General features: G+C 39.1%; 2 protein-coding genes across 4 annotated transcripts in view; one reads left to right on the top strand and one right to left on the bottom strand.

The window, feature by feature from the left end:
• The window catches only part of LOC111322557 (low density lipoprotein receptor adapter protein 1), a 12,172-nt gene extending 1,910 nt beyond the window's left edge, over positions 1–10,262 (top strand). The window contains exons 3-10 of the mRNA XM_022925680.2: positions 3,665–3,732; positions 3,820–3,906; positions 4,280–4,369; positions 4,621–4,649; positions 5,192–5,306; positions 6,321–6,608; positions 7,514–7,557; positions 9,037–10,262. Of these exons, the coding sequence (XP_022781415.1) occupies positions 3,665–3,732; positions 3,820–3,906; positions 4,280–4,369; positions 4,621–4,649; positions 5,192–5,306; positions 6,321–6,608; positions 7,514–7,557; positions 9,037–9,187 (872 nt within the window). The 3' untranslated portion in view covers positions 9,188–10,262. The remainder of the gene's footprint in view (positions 1–3,664; positions 3,733–3,819; positions 3,907–4,279; positions 4,370–4,620; positions 4,650–5,191; positions 5,307–6,320; positions 6,609–7,513; positions 7,558–9,036) is intronic.
• Positions 9,172–20,000, bottom strand: part of LOC111322502 (gamma-aminobutyric acid type B receptor subunit 2) — a 25,489-nt gene continuing 14,660 nt past the window's right edge. For all 3 annotated transcript variants that reach the window (XM_088729711.1, XM_088729713.1, XM_088729712.1), the window contains exons 4-18: positions 19,412–19,582; positions 18,886–18,987; positions 18,393–18,452; positions 17,485–17,676; positions 17,041–17,274; positions 16,290–16,353; positions 15,953–16,036; positions 15,177–15,327; positions 14,490–14,610; positions 13,995–14,102; positions 13,246–13,368; positions 12,517–12,700; positions 11,865–12,019; positions 11,011–11,178; positions 9,172–10,657 (exon numbers count right to left, since the gene is read on the bottom strand). In XM_088729711.1, coding sequence (XP_088585837.1) covers positions 10,595–10,657; positions 11,011–11,178; positions 11,865–12,019; positions 12,517–12,700; positions 13,246–13,368; positions 13,995–14,102; positions 14,490–14,610; positions 15,177–15,327; positions 15,953–16,036; positions 16,290–16,353; positions 17,041–17,274; positions 17,485–17,676; positions 18,393–18,452; positions 18,886–18,987; positions 19,412–19,582 — 1,980 coding nt within the window. In that variant the 3' untranslated portion in view covers positions 9,172–10,594. The remainder of the gene's footprint in view (positions 10,658–11,010; positions 11,179–11,864; positions 12,020–12,516; positions 12,701–13,245; positions 13,369–13,994; positions 14,103–14,489; positions 14,611–15,176; positions 15,328–15,952; positions 16,037–16,289; positions 16,354–17,040; positions 17,275–17,484; positions 17,677–18,392; positions 18,453–18,885; positions 18,988–19,411; positions 19,583–20,000) is intronic.

Below are 20,000 nucleotides of genomic sequence, written 5' to 3'. Positions count from 1 at the left end.
AGAATCAATAACAAACCGATTATCTTGAGTTATTAGGTTGCTTCTGCAATGTCAAAGTTGCAATAAAACGTACTACGCTTCGCTCAAACATTCAACACTTAAAATGGATATAGGACTACAGTTATTCATATTGGCTACTGTTCACACGAAACGAAACAATTAAGAAGGTTAAATATCCTTACCAGGAGTCAATATTATCAGATACGTACGCTTTAGTTAAGATGGAAAAAATGTAGTTTAACAGGTTATTTACGCACTGATTTTAATGCATCTTCGCCAGCAGTTGTTTCGTGGTTTTTTTCACGTTCTTTTCACCTACGTAATCGTCAAGTAACGGTGTAGACTGACAAATATCAATTTTGTATTAGTAACGACAAAAATGTTCAATATCAGCCTCATTATAAGCTATGGTGCATGCCACACAGCTGATGCGGGGTGCGTCTTTGGGGCGGATCCAGGGGTGGTTCGGTCGAACCTCCTAAATTTTCCCTCAGAACGCTGGAAATCATGTTTCCGAAGACCTAATTTTCAAAATCTTGGACCCCTCAGAAGGGAACAATTCTCCGAACCCCCCTCCAAACCCCCCTCCAAACCCCCCTTGACTAAATCCTGGATCCGCCCCAGGTTCGCGCACTGATTGGCCTGTTCGAAAGTGATTCAGTTTCCAACGTTGTCTACCTCCTGACAGAAAAAAAATGATGCTCCAAAAGTTTCCAAATTTTCCAACCATTTTTCCACATATCGACAGAGATTAATGAACTCCTTTTTTGGTTCTTGTGCGATGTATTTTGAATCAACCGTTCAGTTTCGGTGAAAGAGGTGGATTTCAACTCCACTTCAGTGTATAATTGTTCACCTTTGCCTGATTGAATTATGAATAAGTCTGTTGCACAAATATGAGAAAACTCTAAAAGTAAAGATATTGTGGAGCTAAAATTTGTGCACGTGTTTGTTTTATTTTGTCTCTTCTTTAGTGGGTGCTGATGTTTTTGTTTATTGTTGTTGTTTTTTTTCTTTTTCTTTTTCCATATCAAACTCACGGGGTACAAATAGTCTCTTACTGAATTTCGTGACCACGTCCACTTCATCAGCCCACTCAAATCGAGTGCGATTTTTGGATGTTAAATCATCTTGCCGACTCTCTGTATAAAAAGTTAACAATGTACCACCTAAATATTGAACTATAATATCATGGCTTTCCATTTTGTGTATTTTCGTACTACAAAGTAAAGTTTTTTCCCTCGTCATTTTCACCTTTTCCCGAGCGGGTCCGTCAAAATTAAGAAGGCGTTCGTGGTCAAAACAAGACCGAGCAAGGAGTCTTGGGCGATTTCTCTCTTACGCAAGCGCAAATTGAAAATGTACCGCCAAAATCAAAGAGAGGAACAGGTTTCCTTTGTTTTGATATATAAATTGTCGAACAAGGAGCAGATTGAACCTCGTCAAATGGCTAGTCAAAACAGCCACACCTTCCTCCTTTTGCTCGTTTCCTGTTTTATAAGCGTGAAAGCAGTGGGAGAAGAATCGGGTAGCTCGGAAAGCGCTTCGGGTATTAATTTACCATCGTTTACTTACGAGATAAACAAGTAAGATTTGTAAAGTTATTTTCCGGAAGAGTCGGAATAAATACATTTTTTTTTCAGTTTAGATTGCTTTTTTTACCCTAAACGTCGTCCAGTAAATTTTTTTTGCAGCCTACTAATCTATACAATTTCGAAGGAAAATATTCAGATGCCTCACCGTCCCCGAAGGGTCTCCACTCATCGAAGCGTGTACTGTAGCCAATGTAGTGAATTTTCAGTCTCTTGTTGGGTTTTTCAACCTCCGTGACTTCAACATCATACAATTTTGTATCTTTTCTCTGTGAAATGACCTTTTTAACAGGGGTGTATTCTGAGTATTCGTTGCAGAATCGCTTTGGTTCTCTTATCTCTCTCTTTGGCTTGTCCGCCATTTTGAAAATTTCCTCAGGAGGGCATCTGGGTTAGCGGCCGCGCTAGGCTGGAACCGACAAAAACAAATGTCCATCGCAGTGGGGAAACAGTTTGATATGTTTTCATTTCTTCATCTAGCCAAAAAGCTATCCTCGCAAGTGGCCGTAATTGCAGGAAAAGAAGCTTTAAAAACTTCAGCCCTCGACACAGATAATTTCTGGGCTCATTTTTTTTGCCTGTGTGATATTTCTCTTTCCTTGCAAACTATATTTGATTTAAGGTCTGATTCTTTTAGAAACAGTTCTCTGCCTCTCCAAAGTGACACCATCCTCGGAGACCCAGGGGCAGTGAGTCGATTTCAAGTTAAGGGCAGAAGAGCCCCTGGGGACACTGTCTTACAAGACTAGTTCCAAACGGTCGCACTCGTTCTGGCATCTGATTGGTGCCAGAAAATCTTTGTTTTTTTCTGCCCAATCAGAGTGAAGTGTCGTTTGAAGTCCTTTCGTGTGTTTTAACACGCACATATTCAACAAGCTCTGTTGCTCGCTATGTTTGATTAGGCCGTGCGACGAAGCTTTGCACGAGGTGAAAAGTTTCAGTCTCAGCACACAATGGAAGAGAAATCGATCAGATTATCCGCGAAATCTTACCGGAAATTATACAGAATACTTTCGAAGGTATCACAAGAGAAGGAGTTTAAAAATTTGCGAGGTTCCTATAAAACATAATGGTTGCAAGCATTTATATGTCGCTTTAAACGTTAGATGAGATGTAAGCCTAAATCTTTCAAGATTTTTTTTTATAATTTGCTGTCACTGAAACTTTTCTAATCCCGTGAAGCTATTTCGTCGCACGGGCCACGCAGGTATGTGGAGCAACTGGCGCTCACGCATTTTTTTTGTTCACGCCCGGCAAAAATCTAATCTAATCTTCGCTTGAAAAATTAAAAAAAAAAGCTAAACGTGGAAACTTTTGTTAATTAGATGTGGGTAGATAACCCTGTATTAAGCTGACATTTACAATAAAGCAAGCTCGCCCTTTCCATCCAATATTTCTTTGTCTTTGGTTTTGTTTTCCCCAATGAAAGCAGCATCGATTCCCAATGATCAAAGGTAATTAACTTGGTCTTCAACAATCGACAAAAGAGGTGAAGTGACAATGACCAAGGGACTAGAAGAGAATCCGTGGCCTTTCGAGCTCAAGAATTTGAACACTCAACGCAGCAGTTGAAAGATTAACTTTCTTCAAACCCTTTCGGTAACTGTCCGAAAACATATCTCCTTGTGAAACACGTTCTCTTGTGATACCTGCGAAAGTATTCAGTATAATTTCCGGTAAGATTTCGCGGACAATCTGATCGATTTCTCTTACATTGTGTGTTGAGACTGAAACTTTTCACCTCGCGCAAAGCTTCGTCGCACGGCCGAGACAAACATAGCGAGCAACAGAGCTTGTTGTATATGTGCGTGTTAAAACACACGAAAGGACTCCAAACGACACTTCACTCTGATTGGGCAGAAAAACACAAAGATTTTCTGGCACCAATCAGATGCCAGAACGACTGCAACCGTTTGGAACTAGTCTTGTAAGACAGTGTCCCCAGGGGCTCTTCTGCCCTTAACTTGAAATCGACTCACTGCCCCTGGGTCTCCGAGGATGAAGTGACACAAAATCTCATGAAGATTTTCAATCCCAGTGAAACCTAATCGCATTTACTGGTCACTTTACAGGTAAATATCAAGAAGACTGGCTTCATGCTGAAGAATCTTTGAAAGAAGGAATTCACTTCTATGTCAAGGTATTCGCACACTTTCATTTTCAGTCACCCACTATGACAATTTCTTTGTGGGACATGTCAGCCAACTTCCCTATGTTACATTTGCAGATACTTGGATCCTGTCCTGTGTTACAAGCCCAGGGCTCAGGATGTACGGATGAAGCTGTGCAAAGTATTATCGCAAACACGAAGAAGGTAAGCCCACCGTATCCTGTAAAATAAAATTAAAACAAATCACTTTATATGCCAGCAGAATCGAGTCGCGGTGGGATGAGCTTAAGGGTTTCGCCTCGTAGGATACCTTGGCATATTTTGGTGATATGATGTCACTGGATCCGTGGCTGCAGGAATAAAATAACTTATATTGCTTTTCAGTAACATTTACACCCCAAAATCAACACCGGTAGTGTACTCCATGCTCCGGTTATTCAAGGGGTGGATAACGCAGTAAGTTTGTGTAAATCTGGGCCCAGATTTACACAAAAGCAAGCACCTATAGTCAATGGATGGAGCTTAAAAATGGTGTGGAGAAGTGGATTTGTCATCATATTTTTATATTATTCTTTAGACAAAGAACACCCCAGCCAGTGGAAGCCTTCAAAAGGTTTTAATTACCGTCTCCACCCGTAAGCTATCCATAGAAGATATGATTTCAAAGGTACATGTAGTTCTCATTTATTTTAGCCTCTTTCAGGCGTAAGTGCGAAAGATAAAAGCGGAGGAGTGAAAAATCGAGGAGGGTTGAGTCGGGTCGCATGATAACGCGACTCGACCCAAACCTCCTCCTTTTTCGCTCTGACGGTTACCATCGCGCCATTTACTTTTTTTTCTCTGTTTCACGCAAACATGAAATAACATTCAAATGTCATCGAAATCTAATTCATATCACTTTGATTTTATTATCTTCAGGAGAAGATCATGGAGATCCCAATCTATCGGTGAGTCGCCTTCAAGCTACATTACATGATACCCATTACCATGAGCAACATTTTGCTCCCCACTGAATAGGAGTTCATTCTTTAAAGAGTCAGTTAGTTACAAATGAGAAATGCCAAACTGCACATGCGTTATCACCTCTACTAATACTTTTGTCTTCTTTTTAGTACACTAGCTTGCGAATAGGACCTCATAATCAGCGCTTACTGAATATAAGCAAAGCGAGCCGACGAGAGTTCTGCAAAGGGTATTAGTGCCAAACCCTCGGAAAACCTTTTCCCGACTCGTCTCCAATCTTCCATCGAGTGTAGAAACGCGCATCTTGCAGTTCTCCTCTAGTGATCATTCCCTACCTCCCATCCCTCCATCTTCTCAGTTGACAGGTTTTGACGTTGTCCAGATATTTTTTTAATGCGTAACCGCCGGTTCATCATCGTAACCGCTTTTCTTCATATACAGCTTCTAGCTTTACTGAGAACTCTCAGGTGCACCGATGTACAAATCTCTTTGTCTTTTTTTTTTTTTTTTTTTTTTTCATCTCTAGCGTTTCATATTGTGTGGCCGACTCAACCTTCCCCAAAGTGTTTGCGTTCATTTGTCGATCACAAGGCAAACAAGATTTGACATGTCACGCATTCCTGTGCAGCAAACCGGCAATGGTACAGTCCTCGATTTAGTCATAGTATTCTTCCAATTCTCCTTTTTTTAATGTTTTTATTTCCGTTGCTGATTTATTTTTCTCTTGTTGTTATTTTATCGTTATTTTCCGAAAAACGTTAAAAAAAATAAGAATTTAAAGAACACTAAGATGATGAAAATAGCAATATTGATATCGGTGCTATATACTTTTTCTATTATTATTATTATTATTATTATTATTATTATAATTTTATTTAGCAATAATTTCCATAAAATCCTCTACAATACAAAATATTAACAGCGTAAAAAACGATCCAAAATAACTCACTTTCGGCTCACATCTACTCCTTTTTTTTTTTGTCAAAGCGTCTGGAAAACTATAAATAACGGAGTCAAATCTGAACATATTTAAAGTCTAATAATCTGATAAGTAAAAGCATATTTAAAACTATACAGAAAAGAGAAAGGTGAAGGGCAAATCTAGAACCCTATATACAAGGCTGCTATTATTATTATTATTATTATTATTATCATTATTATTATTTTATCATCTATCAGTTTGTTATCTTTTTTTTCGAGGGAGGGAGGGGGGGGGAATTGTATCCCCCGCCTATTTTTTTATTTATTTATTTATGGGAATGTTCACTTTGCAAATCTATGTTCTCAGTCGAGAATACCTAGCTAAATTGGTTACAAGTAAAGGCAGAACGTGGTCTTTCTTTGTTTCCGCTCATAAACCTTTGACAATTACTGCTCCATACCTTACCTTATCAAATTGTGTTCAACGTTATTTTCTCTTAGTTAAGTGGATGCTTTTATAAAAGGCACGTTCACTACGCTGTTAATGCATATGTAATTTTTTCCTATCGAGTAATGTCATTGTCCTCTCCCCCTTCCCTCCCCCCTTTCCCATCCTCAACGCTTAAGATGCCATGTGAAGGGAAAAACTATAATATCAGGAACTTTGTTTTATCAAGGTTCCAAGTAGAATGACAAAGAAGCTGACTATATGATGAATGATAACTTCATTTCAGGCTCAAGCTATGGCCCTTACCATTGCTGATGCCTTTAAGCTTGCATATGAAAACCACGAGAAAAATACCGGACGCGATAAACCCGAAAAGGATCAAGGGTGTTCGCGTGTCGCACGGGACAACAAAGAGAATACTGGACAGGCCACGCCTAAGGTTGAAAATGAAAACGTTGACATTTATGCGACCCCTATACCCAGAAAGAATAGAGTGGACGCGCCAAAAATTCAATTATCTCCAGACTCTACTTCGGATGGAATGGAAGACTCCAATAATAAATTTCAAGCCTTGGTAAGGAATTTTATTAGCGTCAATATCGTACTTATTGTCACGAGAAAAGCTAATTAGAGTGCTATTCGATTGTGTGTCGTTAACTCTTTAACCCCCAAGATCTGATTGTTAATTCTCCTCTCTACCTGTTACACATTTCCTTCAAAACAAGTTGAGAGAATTTGGTGTTAGATCAAGATGACAACTTCTACCTGATAAGTTTGAGTATTCTCATTACCTGTTTGCCGGATAATGTATGATTGTTAAAGGGAGAAGTTACATGTTAACCACTGGGAATTAAAGGCTTAAAAGACCAAGCTAATTACAAAGGCCGGTCACCGCGAAGAGATAAACTACATGTAACTGAGCTAGGAAGATCTCAGAGTGAAAACGGACAAGCCGCCTGATTAGCGCGGCAAAGTTGCCGAAGGTTTTATTTAGATTTTCATGTGATCGCTTGAAAGAGTGGCGTGAGTTTTCTAGACAAATCACTGAGGGAAATGAAGCAAAAACAAAGCAATCTCAGAATTTTGCTATTACTTCAACGGGGCTACTACTTCTCTGTAATATTTTGTATTATTAATTTTATTTGCATGCTTCTCTATGTGTATTCTCTTTTTTGTTTATACGTTGGTATTGGTGTAGCTGGACAGCAAATTTAATTAAGATCGTGTCGATAGCAAATTCAATTTAGAGAGAGCGGAGATCAGTGCCCTTACAGATCAGTGAAAGGGGAGGGAAGGGGGTGCATTCAGTGACTCGTTTCTCACACACCCCCTCCCCCACATAAACGAAGCTAATATAAGTCGCATGCTTCGTCCATCTTGATAGATTGGCTAAAGATGGAACTAAAGGATGCCTTTTCAGTATTTACGACTGTGATTTGCCATTTGACTTATTAACTGTCCAACTTATTATTGTAATAGGACCTTAAAGCAAAAGACGATGACTTTGACGCGGAGTTTACGAAGTAAGTTCACTTTAAGTGGTTTGATTGCTTTTTATCAAAGTTTGATTGCCTGAGCGGTTCGTTCGTTTCCATTTCTACTCCTTGCTTTGAATCGGAGCGTTGGTGTTAGAAAAAAAAAACTGATATTAAGAGAATAAAGGAATTACACCTTGCGAAAAAACGTTTGTAAAATAAAGGCTTCTGTTGACATCCTTAACAATTGTTGAAAGTATAGAAAGATGTTTTTTTTCCTGTCACGAGAGTGGGGCAAGAAAAATCTCCAAGTCGCCGTGAGGAATCGAACCTCAGATTCCGCGCTCCGATGCTCTACTACTGAGCCACAGACTCTATGGTGAGCAAAGCCCATTACGAAGTTCATCTATCAACTGTTTTTATAACATAACCAAATTAAAGCGCGCGCCCTGATTGGTCAATTTAGCGTCCCCAATTTGCCCATGGGTGTACGCTGCTGACGTGAGCAAATGCAAAGACTATTTTTCCGCGCGCGATTGTTTTTTCTGGTCACGTAAGATTTGTTAAATAAAAGGGAACTCTTAGCTACAATGTATCAATGTTATGTTACAAAACAAATGGTAAACACCACAGCGTACACTATTGAGTTATTGGATGCACTTGGGAGGTTTGCTAAGCACTCAAGAAGCTAGAGTCGCTCTCGGCTATCGCCTCGAGCGACTCTTACGCTTCTTTCGTGCTTAGCAACCTCCCGCGTACATCCATAACTCAATAGTGTACGCTGTGGTGTTTACCATTTGTTAAAAAGTGTTTGAATTTTTCGGGTTGTTGGTGGCACAGTGAACAGAATGTACCCACTTGCACCCGGAGCCCAAAAATTTTTAGTGGAGAGGGGTATTGGGCAACTGCTAAAGTCCCTTAGTACACTATGGACTTCATGTGCTCGGAGCGCGTGAAGCTCCACATTAGTGGGTAGACATGGCGCTTACGGCAACTGCCAAGAGCAACTGGAATAAATTTTGATTTTGTTTACTTTCCAATCCTTAAAAGAACGCTGAGGAAGTTAATTCAAATTTCTTTTTTTACTCCCGATTAATAAAAATCGAGAAAAAGGCTGAAAACAGACGGAAAATTATTTACTTGTAGCTCCTTGCCCCTTCGCGTAATCTTCTTTGGTTAACCTCTCTCAATTCGTTGAAATACGTTTCATTGATCAAGTGAAAGACTATATTCTCAGACTTATTGCGAGAAAATCGTGTCCTGTTGGGTTTTCTAACGCACATAGCATGTGCAGCATTGCAGCTAATAAATTAGGCTTTCGACTGAAATTTCAAGTGAGACGAAACAAATGTAGCCCGTTGTACTTTACCCGAGATCGCCGGCCAAAAGTCCAGACGACGATCGCCGCTCTTTCAATCGGCGAATTTCGCCGGCAGCCGGCACTTCGCCACCCTACGTGTAGGGCCCAAAAGCTACTGAGAACGTTCGGACGTGTCTAACAAAGCCATGCGTTTTTCTTGTTAATAGATTGGCAGAGTCAAGGTCTAGCCCTATTTTGTTTGAGACACCAGTCAGGAGGCGAGATTTTTTTGGAGACGTTAATCATCTCATGGCCACCGAAGCAACTGCTAAAGAATTGATGATGTCAAAATCCAGCGAAGATCTATTATCAATGTGATTTATTCCCTAGTTATTGAACAATTATTAATTCGCAGTTGTACCTTTTAACTCGACCTTTCAGCAATATAGTGATGCGGTGGTGAAATATAGCAACGTCAGTCTTCTTTAAGAAAAGAATTACAGCCTCGTTTCTTAGGAGAGGAGGCTGGCCTACGCGTAGCCGTACCCTTCCCCCGAAGAGAATCGGGGCTCCCTTCCGCTTCTCCTCGGGGGAAGGGTACGGCTACACTTAGGCTCGAGAGTAGGATAGACCTGGGAGGTTATTCTTCATACTGGTTTCTAAACGTTTCCTTTGGCAATGACAAGGAGAAATTTTTGCGTACTAAAGAGCATTAAAAATTTCTTCTTTAGTTCGCAGTTATTTCGGATCAACGCAGTATCTGACAAACTGCGCACCTACCCCTCCCTCCCGTTACTCAACAACAGTCAAATGATGTCAAGTTAGGGTTAGGGTGCGCGGTTGTTTCGATAACGACATCGATCCATCCTTTACATTACTCTCGTGTCTTTATGATGTTTTATTCAGCCTTTGATTCTGTTAGAAATGTGATGCTTGTTCCGTCATGGGGTTAAGGGGCTAAATGGTGTAAATATTCTCAATAGACTTAGGAACATTTTAGGAGAGATCCTCAGATCTCAATTGCAAATTCTAAGTACCCCGTAGGTATAGAAACACCATGCTCAGGTACTTCGACTATCTGCATGTGAAACTTATTCTTAGCTAATTTTGTAGTGATTTGGAATTAATTTGGAAATTTTAGAATGTTGTGAGGGTCTCAATGGGGTGATGGCTTGAAAAGCAAACGGTTAAAATTTTGGCCATTTTACGGTGAACGGTTAACTTTCTTCCCTTGTAATTAAACGAAAAATGTTTTCAGTTAACTTATTTTATGACTAACAGTTAAAATTTGTTCATTTTTACGCCTTACGACCAAATTGTTTTGGCCGTTTTACGGCTAATGGTTAACCCCAGGGAGACCATACATGAAATTGTAAAAGCCCTAAATTGTAATCGTTAGAAACTTTTCTAAACTGATTTGCAAACGAATTAAAATTCACAATACTGGAATGTATGATCCCTTTTGTGGGAAGTGTAACTTATATTTTGAAGGAAGGATGTGATCTGCCATTCACCTTCCCGAGAAGTACATTTCCACCATAGTCTTCTGTATGAGTCGAAAAAACCGCCAAGTTTTTCAAGGTTCTCCTTGATTTCTAAATTAAACGGTGTTAATTGACGATATGGTGTTTAAGCAGTCAGCTCATAAAGAAAGAAACCGCGAAACTTTATCTTTATGGCTATGAGATCATGAAAGTCCCTCGTCGTACTTCTTAACGAAAATGTGGTCACTTGAAGAGTTTGGTAAAATTGCTAGTATTTGTTCAATCCAGTCTTATCTTCATCTCACAAATGCGTGGTTACGTTGCTTCCATTGCTGTGAACCGTTCTTTTCTTTTCTCGTTGAAGCTGTGAATAAATACAAACAAACCCATTCATTTAGGCAGATTTAGCTCCGGCTGGTAGATTAAACAGCTAGGTCTGTGGAAAAAACACGAGGTTACATTAACGAATGGTATGCTTTTGTCCGCTGTCTCTAACTAATGATTTCGAATTTTGTGAGTTTTTTGGAGGGAAGAAACCAAAGAAAACACTCGGAGTAAAGGCGAGAACCAACAACGCACCCAACCAAGATGTGACGTCAGGTCGGAGGAATCGTACCCAGGCCATAATGGTCTATTGCTCCCCTTTCCTGGTATGCCAGCCCCACTCAACCCCGCTCGCCTAGTTACCTTACCACCTCCATTCCTCCGACTACGTACCGTGTCTAGCATTTCCCTAAGACGTTGAAGCTCTCCATCCTTGTTGATGGTGTCTTTACCAGAACAGGAACATTTTGCTGTGGTGGTGGCAAATGTATCCAACGAGCTGAAGGTGCGCGTCCGAGCACGGTACTCCTCGTTTATTCCGTATTTCCTTAGCGCTGCAATCTGAGAAGAGTCAATCACTTATCTATTGCAGAATTTAGAGGCAGATTTGAGATGATGGAAAATGCAAAATCATTGAACAGGTTAATGACAATAGATTGAATGAAACAAATGATGATTGCAATAGTCATCATCATCATTATCATTTTTATCACCATTGCTGTTATCATAGCATTAGTATTCTATATTAATTATCACTGGTATATATTATAGTTTTTAACCAGGAAAATTTCTTTCTGACGTGGATTTTATAGAAGCACTAGGTAAAATAATCATTTAAACTAAATAGCACTGAGAAGCATCCTATCCCTCGTCAAAATCGTTTTCAACATTTGTCCCTTCCCCCTTTGTCAATGTTGGTAACTAGAAAATTGGCAGCAAGAAAAAAAAAAGAAAAAGAGGCCGGAAAAGAAACTTTCAACATGAAGAAGGAAGCATGTATGATGTTTCGGCAAAACTTGGGGGAGGGGAGGTTAACTAGCTGTCCTAAGTATCACTAAAGCAGAAGGATGGAAAATTAGTTGCACGGATCTTTTTTATTTAGCGTTTACCTCGGTAAAATAAAATACTAATAAAATTGAATAACAAAAAGTAAAAATTTCATGCTTTCTCGTTTTGAAAGACTGAGGATAATATTTACTTTTTTATAAATAGCATTCGTGTTTCCGACTCTACTCAGGGAATCCTACCTTTGGTACAAACACAATGCAAAGGGTAGAGGTTGTGCTAAACAGAATACAGATGCCTGTGACTATAAACGACGCCTCGAATTGCTTTTCGTGTACAAAAGTTACGACCGGAGTTCCAACAATGCACACGATTACAACGTTGTAAACTGCCATACCTGAAGAGAAAAAAAAAAAAAGAGAGGATGAAATAGCCTTAAACACAAATCTTTTACACGTGGCAGCACATCTGAGTGAGGAGAGATGTGTAGAGATGCCGTTTATACCCCTCCCAGATACCAAAAACCTTTGCATTCAGAAATACCCCTCTGTCATAAACCTAAAGTAGAGTTTTACATCCCGGGTCTGACACACCTTGTAATTACTAAAGATAAGGAAAGAAAACGAGTAAGGTTTATAATTTTAGAAGTATTCACTAACTCTTGCTCCACAAATCAACTCGGAGACACTTCCCAAAATGAAAATGGTTCTTTTACCGGAACCTGGGTCACATCATGTACGAAGTCGTGAAATTTTTACAATCTTTCATAATCCGTCATCAATAAGGCCTCTAGACGAGGAATTCTCACTCGCACACTCCTGAGGCGCGAAGGGAAAAGATCACCAATTATTGTTCTAGTTACTAGAGCGGTTATTCCAGTTCAGTAAAAATTACCAATATGGTGAGAGTCATTCAAGGCAGGTATCTTAACATTTCTTGTCTCCCAAGCCAGGAACAAACCAAACAGAAGTAAGATTCCTTTGTAGGAATACAGCAAGCCCAGCCAGATTTCAATGTGGTTGACTTCACACGTATACGTGTACGGTAAATGAAGAATATTGTCATCCTCGTGATTGTTCTATGAACAAGTAGACCAAATTCACTGTATTAGAAAGTTTTTTCTTAATTTTCTGTTAAATTTTGAAGATGGCGGTCAAACCTCCCTTTTCTCTGACTTTTGATCAGTTTCCCCGCCGTTAAATTCGAGTTTTGATTTTCCTTAACTCACGACCCGATCGACAAAAATACTTGGGGGTAGTCTCTCAAATGGCGGGATCTGAAATAGTCAATAAAAAAGGCGTAGTAACCATATAAGGACGGGTGGGGGGGCAAAGACCGGGGGAACAGTGAGTACACAGGACCAGAGAAATGGTGGGTAAAGAGGACCAGAGGAACAGCGGGCACAGATCCCCCGGTATATGAAAGACTACTCAACTTCGGTAAAATAACAATGAGTCAAAGCCCTCTTTCCCAGTTTCCTTCCTGAATGAGGACATCAAATCCTTTTTTACATGAAAAACGAACTTTCAAAAGTACTAGACTCTTTTCATCAGTCATTGCATACAGAACCGAAACAAGTTTTTTTATAAAGAATAGAAATCCATGTATACTTCTTTTAATTACCAGTGCTGAGAGATATTTGATTTGCCTCTGATAAGGATCCAAAAAGTTCCAATGTAGAAGGATGACAGCGTCGATGAGAATGAGAACGCCAATGACGCCAAAGAGATGCAAGTCTTTGATAATCTGAAACATCCGAAAATTAACGCACCAATAAATTTCTAAACGTTAATTCTTCACGCAAGCCAAGTGGCCATTCCAGCCAGGGATTATTCCCCGTTTTCCTAGCAAGAGGCGACTAAGAGTATTGGTACTTCACCCTGGATGGGAAGCCAGTCCTTCCCCAAGTCAATAAATGGGGTAAATTTCTAAAAGAAACTATGGTGCTGTGTCAGTGGGAGTAACATGGTTATTTTATTTATGCTCCCGAGTTGCGAGAGGCACTGGGAAAGTGAAGTTTTTTTTTTTTGACCGAGAGTACAAGACAATGACTTGGCAGCTCTCGAGCCCAGACCTCTCGATCCGGTGTCCAGCCCACTAACCATTAGGTAACCGCGTCTCCTGCCACGGAAAATTCTTAAGAGGAATGCCTTTTCAAAACTTGCCAATACGCTTGAAGACTTCATTACTTTTACTAAAAGGGCATTTATAAAACAAGAAAAAGTATTCAAAAAGAGACGAAGTGAAGTTTCTAAACTCTGAAAAGAGGACGGGCAAAATGAAAAGTGACACATTATAGGGAAGTTAACAAAGAGTGGAAGAGATGAGCTAAGAGGAAAAGACTTGACGCAAACAGGAGTTCTATTCCTTACCAGTTTCTTTGCACTTATTATCCTGGTGACCTTGTGAACGCGCCACGTTTTTGAAAACAAGGAACCAAAGACAAACGTAAAGCCGACACAAAGCGTAGCAGTCCTTGTCTAAGTCATCAAAAAAGTTACAATAAATGAGTTGCAAAAAAGGAAAGAATATTATTTGTTTGATAGAATTTAGTTAACTGATTGAACTAACTCAACATTCTATGGATATGTCCCATTTGCGAGGAACAGTAGGCTAATCGTCAACTAGTCAAGCTACACATGCACAACGAGTTGCGGCACAAACCTGACTGAATTAGGGTCAGTACGTGAGTGCTTTTCCTACAAATTGCATCAACTGAACTCTCTCTGCGCTTTTCGCAGCACAGGTATGTGAATTGTTCTGATGTTATTCTAAAACGCTATTTTAGAACAGTTACCAGGATTAGTACCTGCACAGTCTTAGTCGTTTCATCAACATTGGAATATTTATTACAGAAGGGAACTTACCGTGCAAAGTTCAGCTTTAAGATGATCTCCATCGAACGCGAACAGAATGACAGAAATGTACGACAGAATGCAACCTAAGATTATAACATTGTTCAGGTTTGGACTCGACATCTTGATAAGTCTGACAAGAAACAAAATACGTAATAGTTTACTGACGGTAACACGAAAGACCTTCGTTTTTCTGCTATATGACACGAAGTAACATGTGATTGTATGACATCGAGTTTACATGACATGGCATGAAAGTCATTGCGTGGTTAATAAAGAAACCTTTGCGCTAGTTGCTAGACGCAATAGTCAATGTTTGGATAAAACGATATAAAGATATATCTTCTATTTGATGTATTAATCGACTGATAGATTAGTATCATTCTATTTCCTAAACAAGGTATTGTCAGTCAAACTAGCAGATAAGTAAAAACAGTTTAACCTTGAAAATAATCATTGGACGCTACAACGCTCAGGCTTATTGAAAAAAAAAAAAGACCAATGAACGACTAGATGGCAGTTTAAAAAGGGAAAAGAGGAATCTTGTACAGTCACAGCTCAACATGTTTTTCTTTAAATTTTTTGGTGTCGATTAAACAATGGACTTAACCAATGAACAATTATATAATGAAGACAGTACATCATAGTGCTACGGCTATTTCGTTTTGAATTTTTAAAATATCAAACAATTCGTTCTACCTTTTATTCCTGTTCTTTATATTAAAGTATAAGAACGTGAACGCTAAGAAAATTCCAAAGGAAGCCATGGAACACATGAAGTAAAAAACAGAGATGGACATTGTGAACAGCTGCCTCTGTTCACTCTGTCGATCCACGGGCGCTACCCCTCCTAAGAAGGGAGTAAACAAGAACATTGCAAAATTAATTATTCTCGACATTGAACAAAGAACCATTAAAATTTTCCTGGTTGTGGCTTCGTAGTTGTTTAATACTAGCGCTCGCTAGAATCTGAGTAGTACGGGATAGAGGCTATCGTAACTTCAGGCTTCTTGACCTGTAATTTCTTAAAGTGCGAGGATTTTGAGTTTTACTCGTATTTTCATTCATAGTTCAAATCAAACATTTGACTATTTCAGCTAAGTCTTGGCTTTCTTTTTGAGATTACTTTAAATATTCTGTTTTGAATAAGTCTATGCTAGTTCTATCGGGATAAGATGCCGTATTTTATAAGTGACAGCCATTAAAATTTTTCAACCCTTAATAAAATCAGTTTTTTGCTATCTAATGGTTTTTACAAATGCAAATTAAAATCTTTTTTATAAAGAAAAATGAACACACCAGCCGCTTAGCAACTTTACGAAGGCACGAGATTCACTAAGCACATTTTTGTAATTCAGTCTTAATCAGTAGATATTGGCCTTACTTGCTTACATTACTTCGATTCAGTCGACACGATTTCTTTGATGGTATTTTTAAACTCGGCGGGCAAAACTGGTTTAAGATTTAAGGCTTACCTTCCCAATGAAACTCTTTCCCAGGATAAAACACTAAGGAGGTTTGTCCAACATCGTGACTGCAGATAGCTTCAAACTCTGATCCTATTTTGATTAAAGTTAATGTTACATTATTTTTCAGTCTGTTTCTTCGGAGTTTTTGTATCGTGTTTTTTTTTCTGTTTTTTCGTTATCATAGTACAATTAAGCTCGGAATCATACATTTAAAAATATAACAATAAAATTTAACCTTTGTACCAAAATCATGCCTACTGTTCAAACTGAGAGTGCATTACATTTTTTTACATATATGATACAAAACTATCATAATGTGCGACTGAAAAAAAGCACAACATACCTATCAGCTGTGATATTTCAAAAACGCCTGACCTGTCTCCTTTGTCATTTAGTTTTACGATGCTCTAAAAAGGGAAAACACTGCTACTTTACAAATTTCATTCTTTTTGATAGAAAACGAGAACTCTCAATACTTTTATCAGCACCCAGTTAAAGTTGGTAACTTTCTTCAACTCTTAGACATGAAGGCTCAACACCAGCTCAAACGAGCCCCTATCGTGGTAAAGCGTAATATTTCTCTTAAACCCTTAGTGTTCGTGCTTAATGGATCGAGTTCTGAAAGGGAACTGAATGCGATATAACATGAATCAAGTTGTGGAGTTTCTGGTACGTTACAGCCTTAGAGGTGGCGCTGAGCTCATCTCAGTAAAATATCTGGAAGTTCCTCGAGTAAGGTTGTAATTTTACCTGCATGGTGTGACTAGATTGATGACCTGCTTCTTCTAAAGAAGTCTCAATGCTAATTCTGACAAGACTGAGTTTAAAAGCTAGAAATTGATCTCAAAACTCGCTTGACCTCTTGTTACCTATAACCTCTTTCTATTTTACCATTTGAAGTTAACCTCCTTAAACTTCATGGAAATGCCTAAAGGACGAAAGAGTGTACAAAAAAGAGACAAAAAACAAACAAACTAACGGGAAGAGGCAGGTACAAGTAACTCAATCGTTGATTTTACAGCAGTTACTGATGGATCAACTTTAGCCAATCAAAAATCTGCATGGAAATGCTTTTGTCTTAACTTTGGACTTACCGTAACGCCCCGAAATTTCGTCGACAAGAGATTTTTCCTCATTAGGTCCGAGAAGTTTCTTTCTCCAAATGCAACGGTGTCAAGACGAATCTTTGGAGCCAAATTCTGCGCTGTTCTATTCAACGCAAGGGCAACAAGCCAGGCTGCATCATATGCAAACCCTTTGTAGTCTGTGTCATTTACACTTGATAGCCTAACCTTCTGAATGAAACTGGATTGGAACTTTTTGGGTGTCTGATAGAGAAAGGGATTTAATTAATACGCATTTCACATTTGTATCCAATGTGCTGTACAGAAATGACTCAGATAGCAGTGGGGTTTGTGTATGATCACAGATGAGAATGCTGATTATGACATCCGGGGACCTCAAATATCGAGCCTTTTTTTGAACAACGCCTCTGAAAGATAACGATATGTTTTGAAAAGACATGTATGTCTACTAACCATTCCAGACACTGTTTCATTCTTTGAGCTGCTGAGCCACATATAGTTAACCAAGAGGATCCCTTTTGCGCCCTCATTGACTTCTTCTGGTGAGCAGTTGACATTTTTTAAAGTTCTTTTCCACCATCCATATTTGTCAGGGGTGTTAATAACCCAACCGTACTTTCGCCCATGCATGCTATGCTTGTAGATCTGATGGTGAAAAAAAATCACTATTTCTCACGGATTGATTATGCTTATGTCCTAGGGAATTAAAGGATTGGGCCTACAGCCTGATAAATATTAAGGACAAATGATATTTGCGACAAAATAAGACGTGCAGTCGTGGATTATAAAGAAAAAAATGATAACTGATCGAAAGTTATGAATTGTGAATTGTTGATCGTATCGTAAAAGTCTCCGAAAGCTCTTTTTCAGCATGTTCAGTGACAATCAATCTACCAGGGACGGCGTTTTTCACTTTCTACGTTTTTTGTTTTGTTCTAGAGAAAGTTTATCAAAACCTTTATGAGATTCAGACCCTGATATCTCAGCAAAGCGCTTTTTTCTGAGAAATCAGTGTTCTGGTAATATACTAAAGTAGTACAAGTAAAGTGAAATACAAATATATTCAGTTTGAACGAAAATGAAGTCAGATCGTCGGCTCCCCCCTTGCTCCCCTATCACCCTCATAAAGCCCACGATTTTTTTCCAGATATATCCAGTATTTTCTCTTCTCGATTTTGCCACGATAAAGGAACGTATACACTTTTCTAAAGAGTTCCTAAAACGAATGTTGTGAGTTTTGTGGGACATTTGTAAGTATGGGTCTTCGCTGTGCGCGCTTTCCGCACTGCGAGCTCCGCTATGATAAGACTCGATGATGGTGTCTTTTCAGATGAAAAGTTAGCCCGAAACGCAATCCTTACCTCGCACATAGTTCTGGTTGAATAGGTGAAGAAACCAAATATGATCCTAGCATCAATGTCCTGTGTGAAGTTTAAGGCGTAGGACAAAAACAATATGTGTTAGGCAGAGGTTCAGAAACTCTAACTTGCTTACTGGTCCACTGATAAAGTAAATGTCTTACCTCGCCATCCTCGACTATCGAGTCTATCTATTTAGGTGGGAGCTCGATTTCCAAGAGGAATTTGATGAATACCATTGTTCTAAATAAATTAAAGCTGTGGAGATGATTCGAATTTCTGGCGATGATAGTACCAAATTTCTACAAAACTTGGTGGGTTTCTTCTAAAAGAGCCAGATAGCTATGGATATTCTAAAATTGAAATCCTTCGCTTGCGGTAAAAGGTCCCGTTTGAAAAAGTAAACTAATGCTTCTTATCAAGTCTACTCTAAGTATCATTTCCGAGCGAAGCTAAGCTTAAAATTAGGCAGAATCGTCTGATTTTAAAGCGATACCTTAAGATGTTTTATTTGACTCTTTGGGTCCGTCAGAAAGCTTCCATAAGAGATCACGTCAATTCCGTTCTTTTTGCATTCTTCTCTGAGGCTTGTTGCTGCCTATAAAATTTCCAACAGAGGATAAATCTCATTAGTTTCGTTCGAATTAACCACACGGCTAACAACGTTTCGTATATCCATCCACGCCACTCTTTCTTCAGCTGAAAATTTTTTATACCTTCGTTGCAGAAAGCCTATGGACATGGTTTAAGCTAAGGAGATCTTGATGGTTAGATTGGAAAATTTTCCCTGACTTGTTGGAACACTCAAGTCAGTTTCACTACCGGAAAGAAACTTGTAATTCAGATCGGCCTTACCGAGCTAAAATTGGCCGTTTAAATAGTCTTTATTATTAACTGATAGAAAGGTTAGCTAAGCAAAGTTGCCCATCACGTAAACGGGTAGACGCTTTAAGATCGCCGTCATTTTGCCCTTGTGTACAAAATGTGAAAGTCGTCGTCTAAAGGCAAAAAAATATACTCACGGATGTAAAAAGTTCTCTACTCTGGTATAGTATGGCCACTCTAGTCCACGCAAATGTTTTCGCGATAGCGATAAATGTACGATTTGCAGCAGATAATGCTGGAACCGTTCTGAAGAAATAAGGGAATATGTCTTTCTTGGATAGCTTGCCTGAAGCTGCAGATGGAGACACCTTTGAATAATAAATAAAACGGAAAATTGATAATGTGCTCAAATTGTTTGTATAACGATATTTCAGTTATTAGCACAAGGCAAACACAAGCCAGGTGGCCCCAACGGGAACCGAACCAAAGGCCTTTCTCTCGAACGAAGGAACGCCCATTTTCCATGACATAAGGGCTGACTTTGACCTGATGTTGCCGGTGAAAGTGGAGCCATAGATTCTGTAATCGATGAAGACAAATTCAAAAAGTAGGGACTTAACACATCTTGCTGGCCAGACCTCCATTTGTTCCCTACTGGATTAATCTAAAGTAAGTCTCTAAATGGTGGTGCTGCGTCCGTGAAGGGTATTACGAGATGATTTGGTTTTATTAACTTCATCAACTCATTTGAAAATGAGTTGATGATGTAGATTACCCACAATAAAG

Source organism: Stylophora pistillata, chromosome 8 (assembly GCF_964205215.1).
Source record: "Stylophora pistillata chromosome 8, jaStyPist1.2, whole genome shotgun sequence".
In the NCBI taxonomy this organism is placed as follows: Eukaryota; Metazoa; Cnidaria; class Anthozoa; order Scleractinia; family Pocilloporidae; genus Stylophora; species Stylophora pistillata.
Note: the sequence above shows the minus strand (reverse complement) of the source record. Positions and strands in the feature narration are given on the sequence as shown.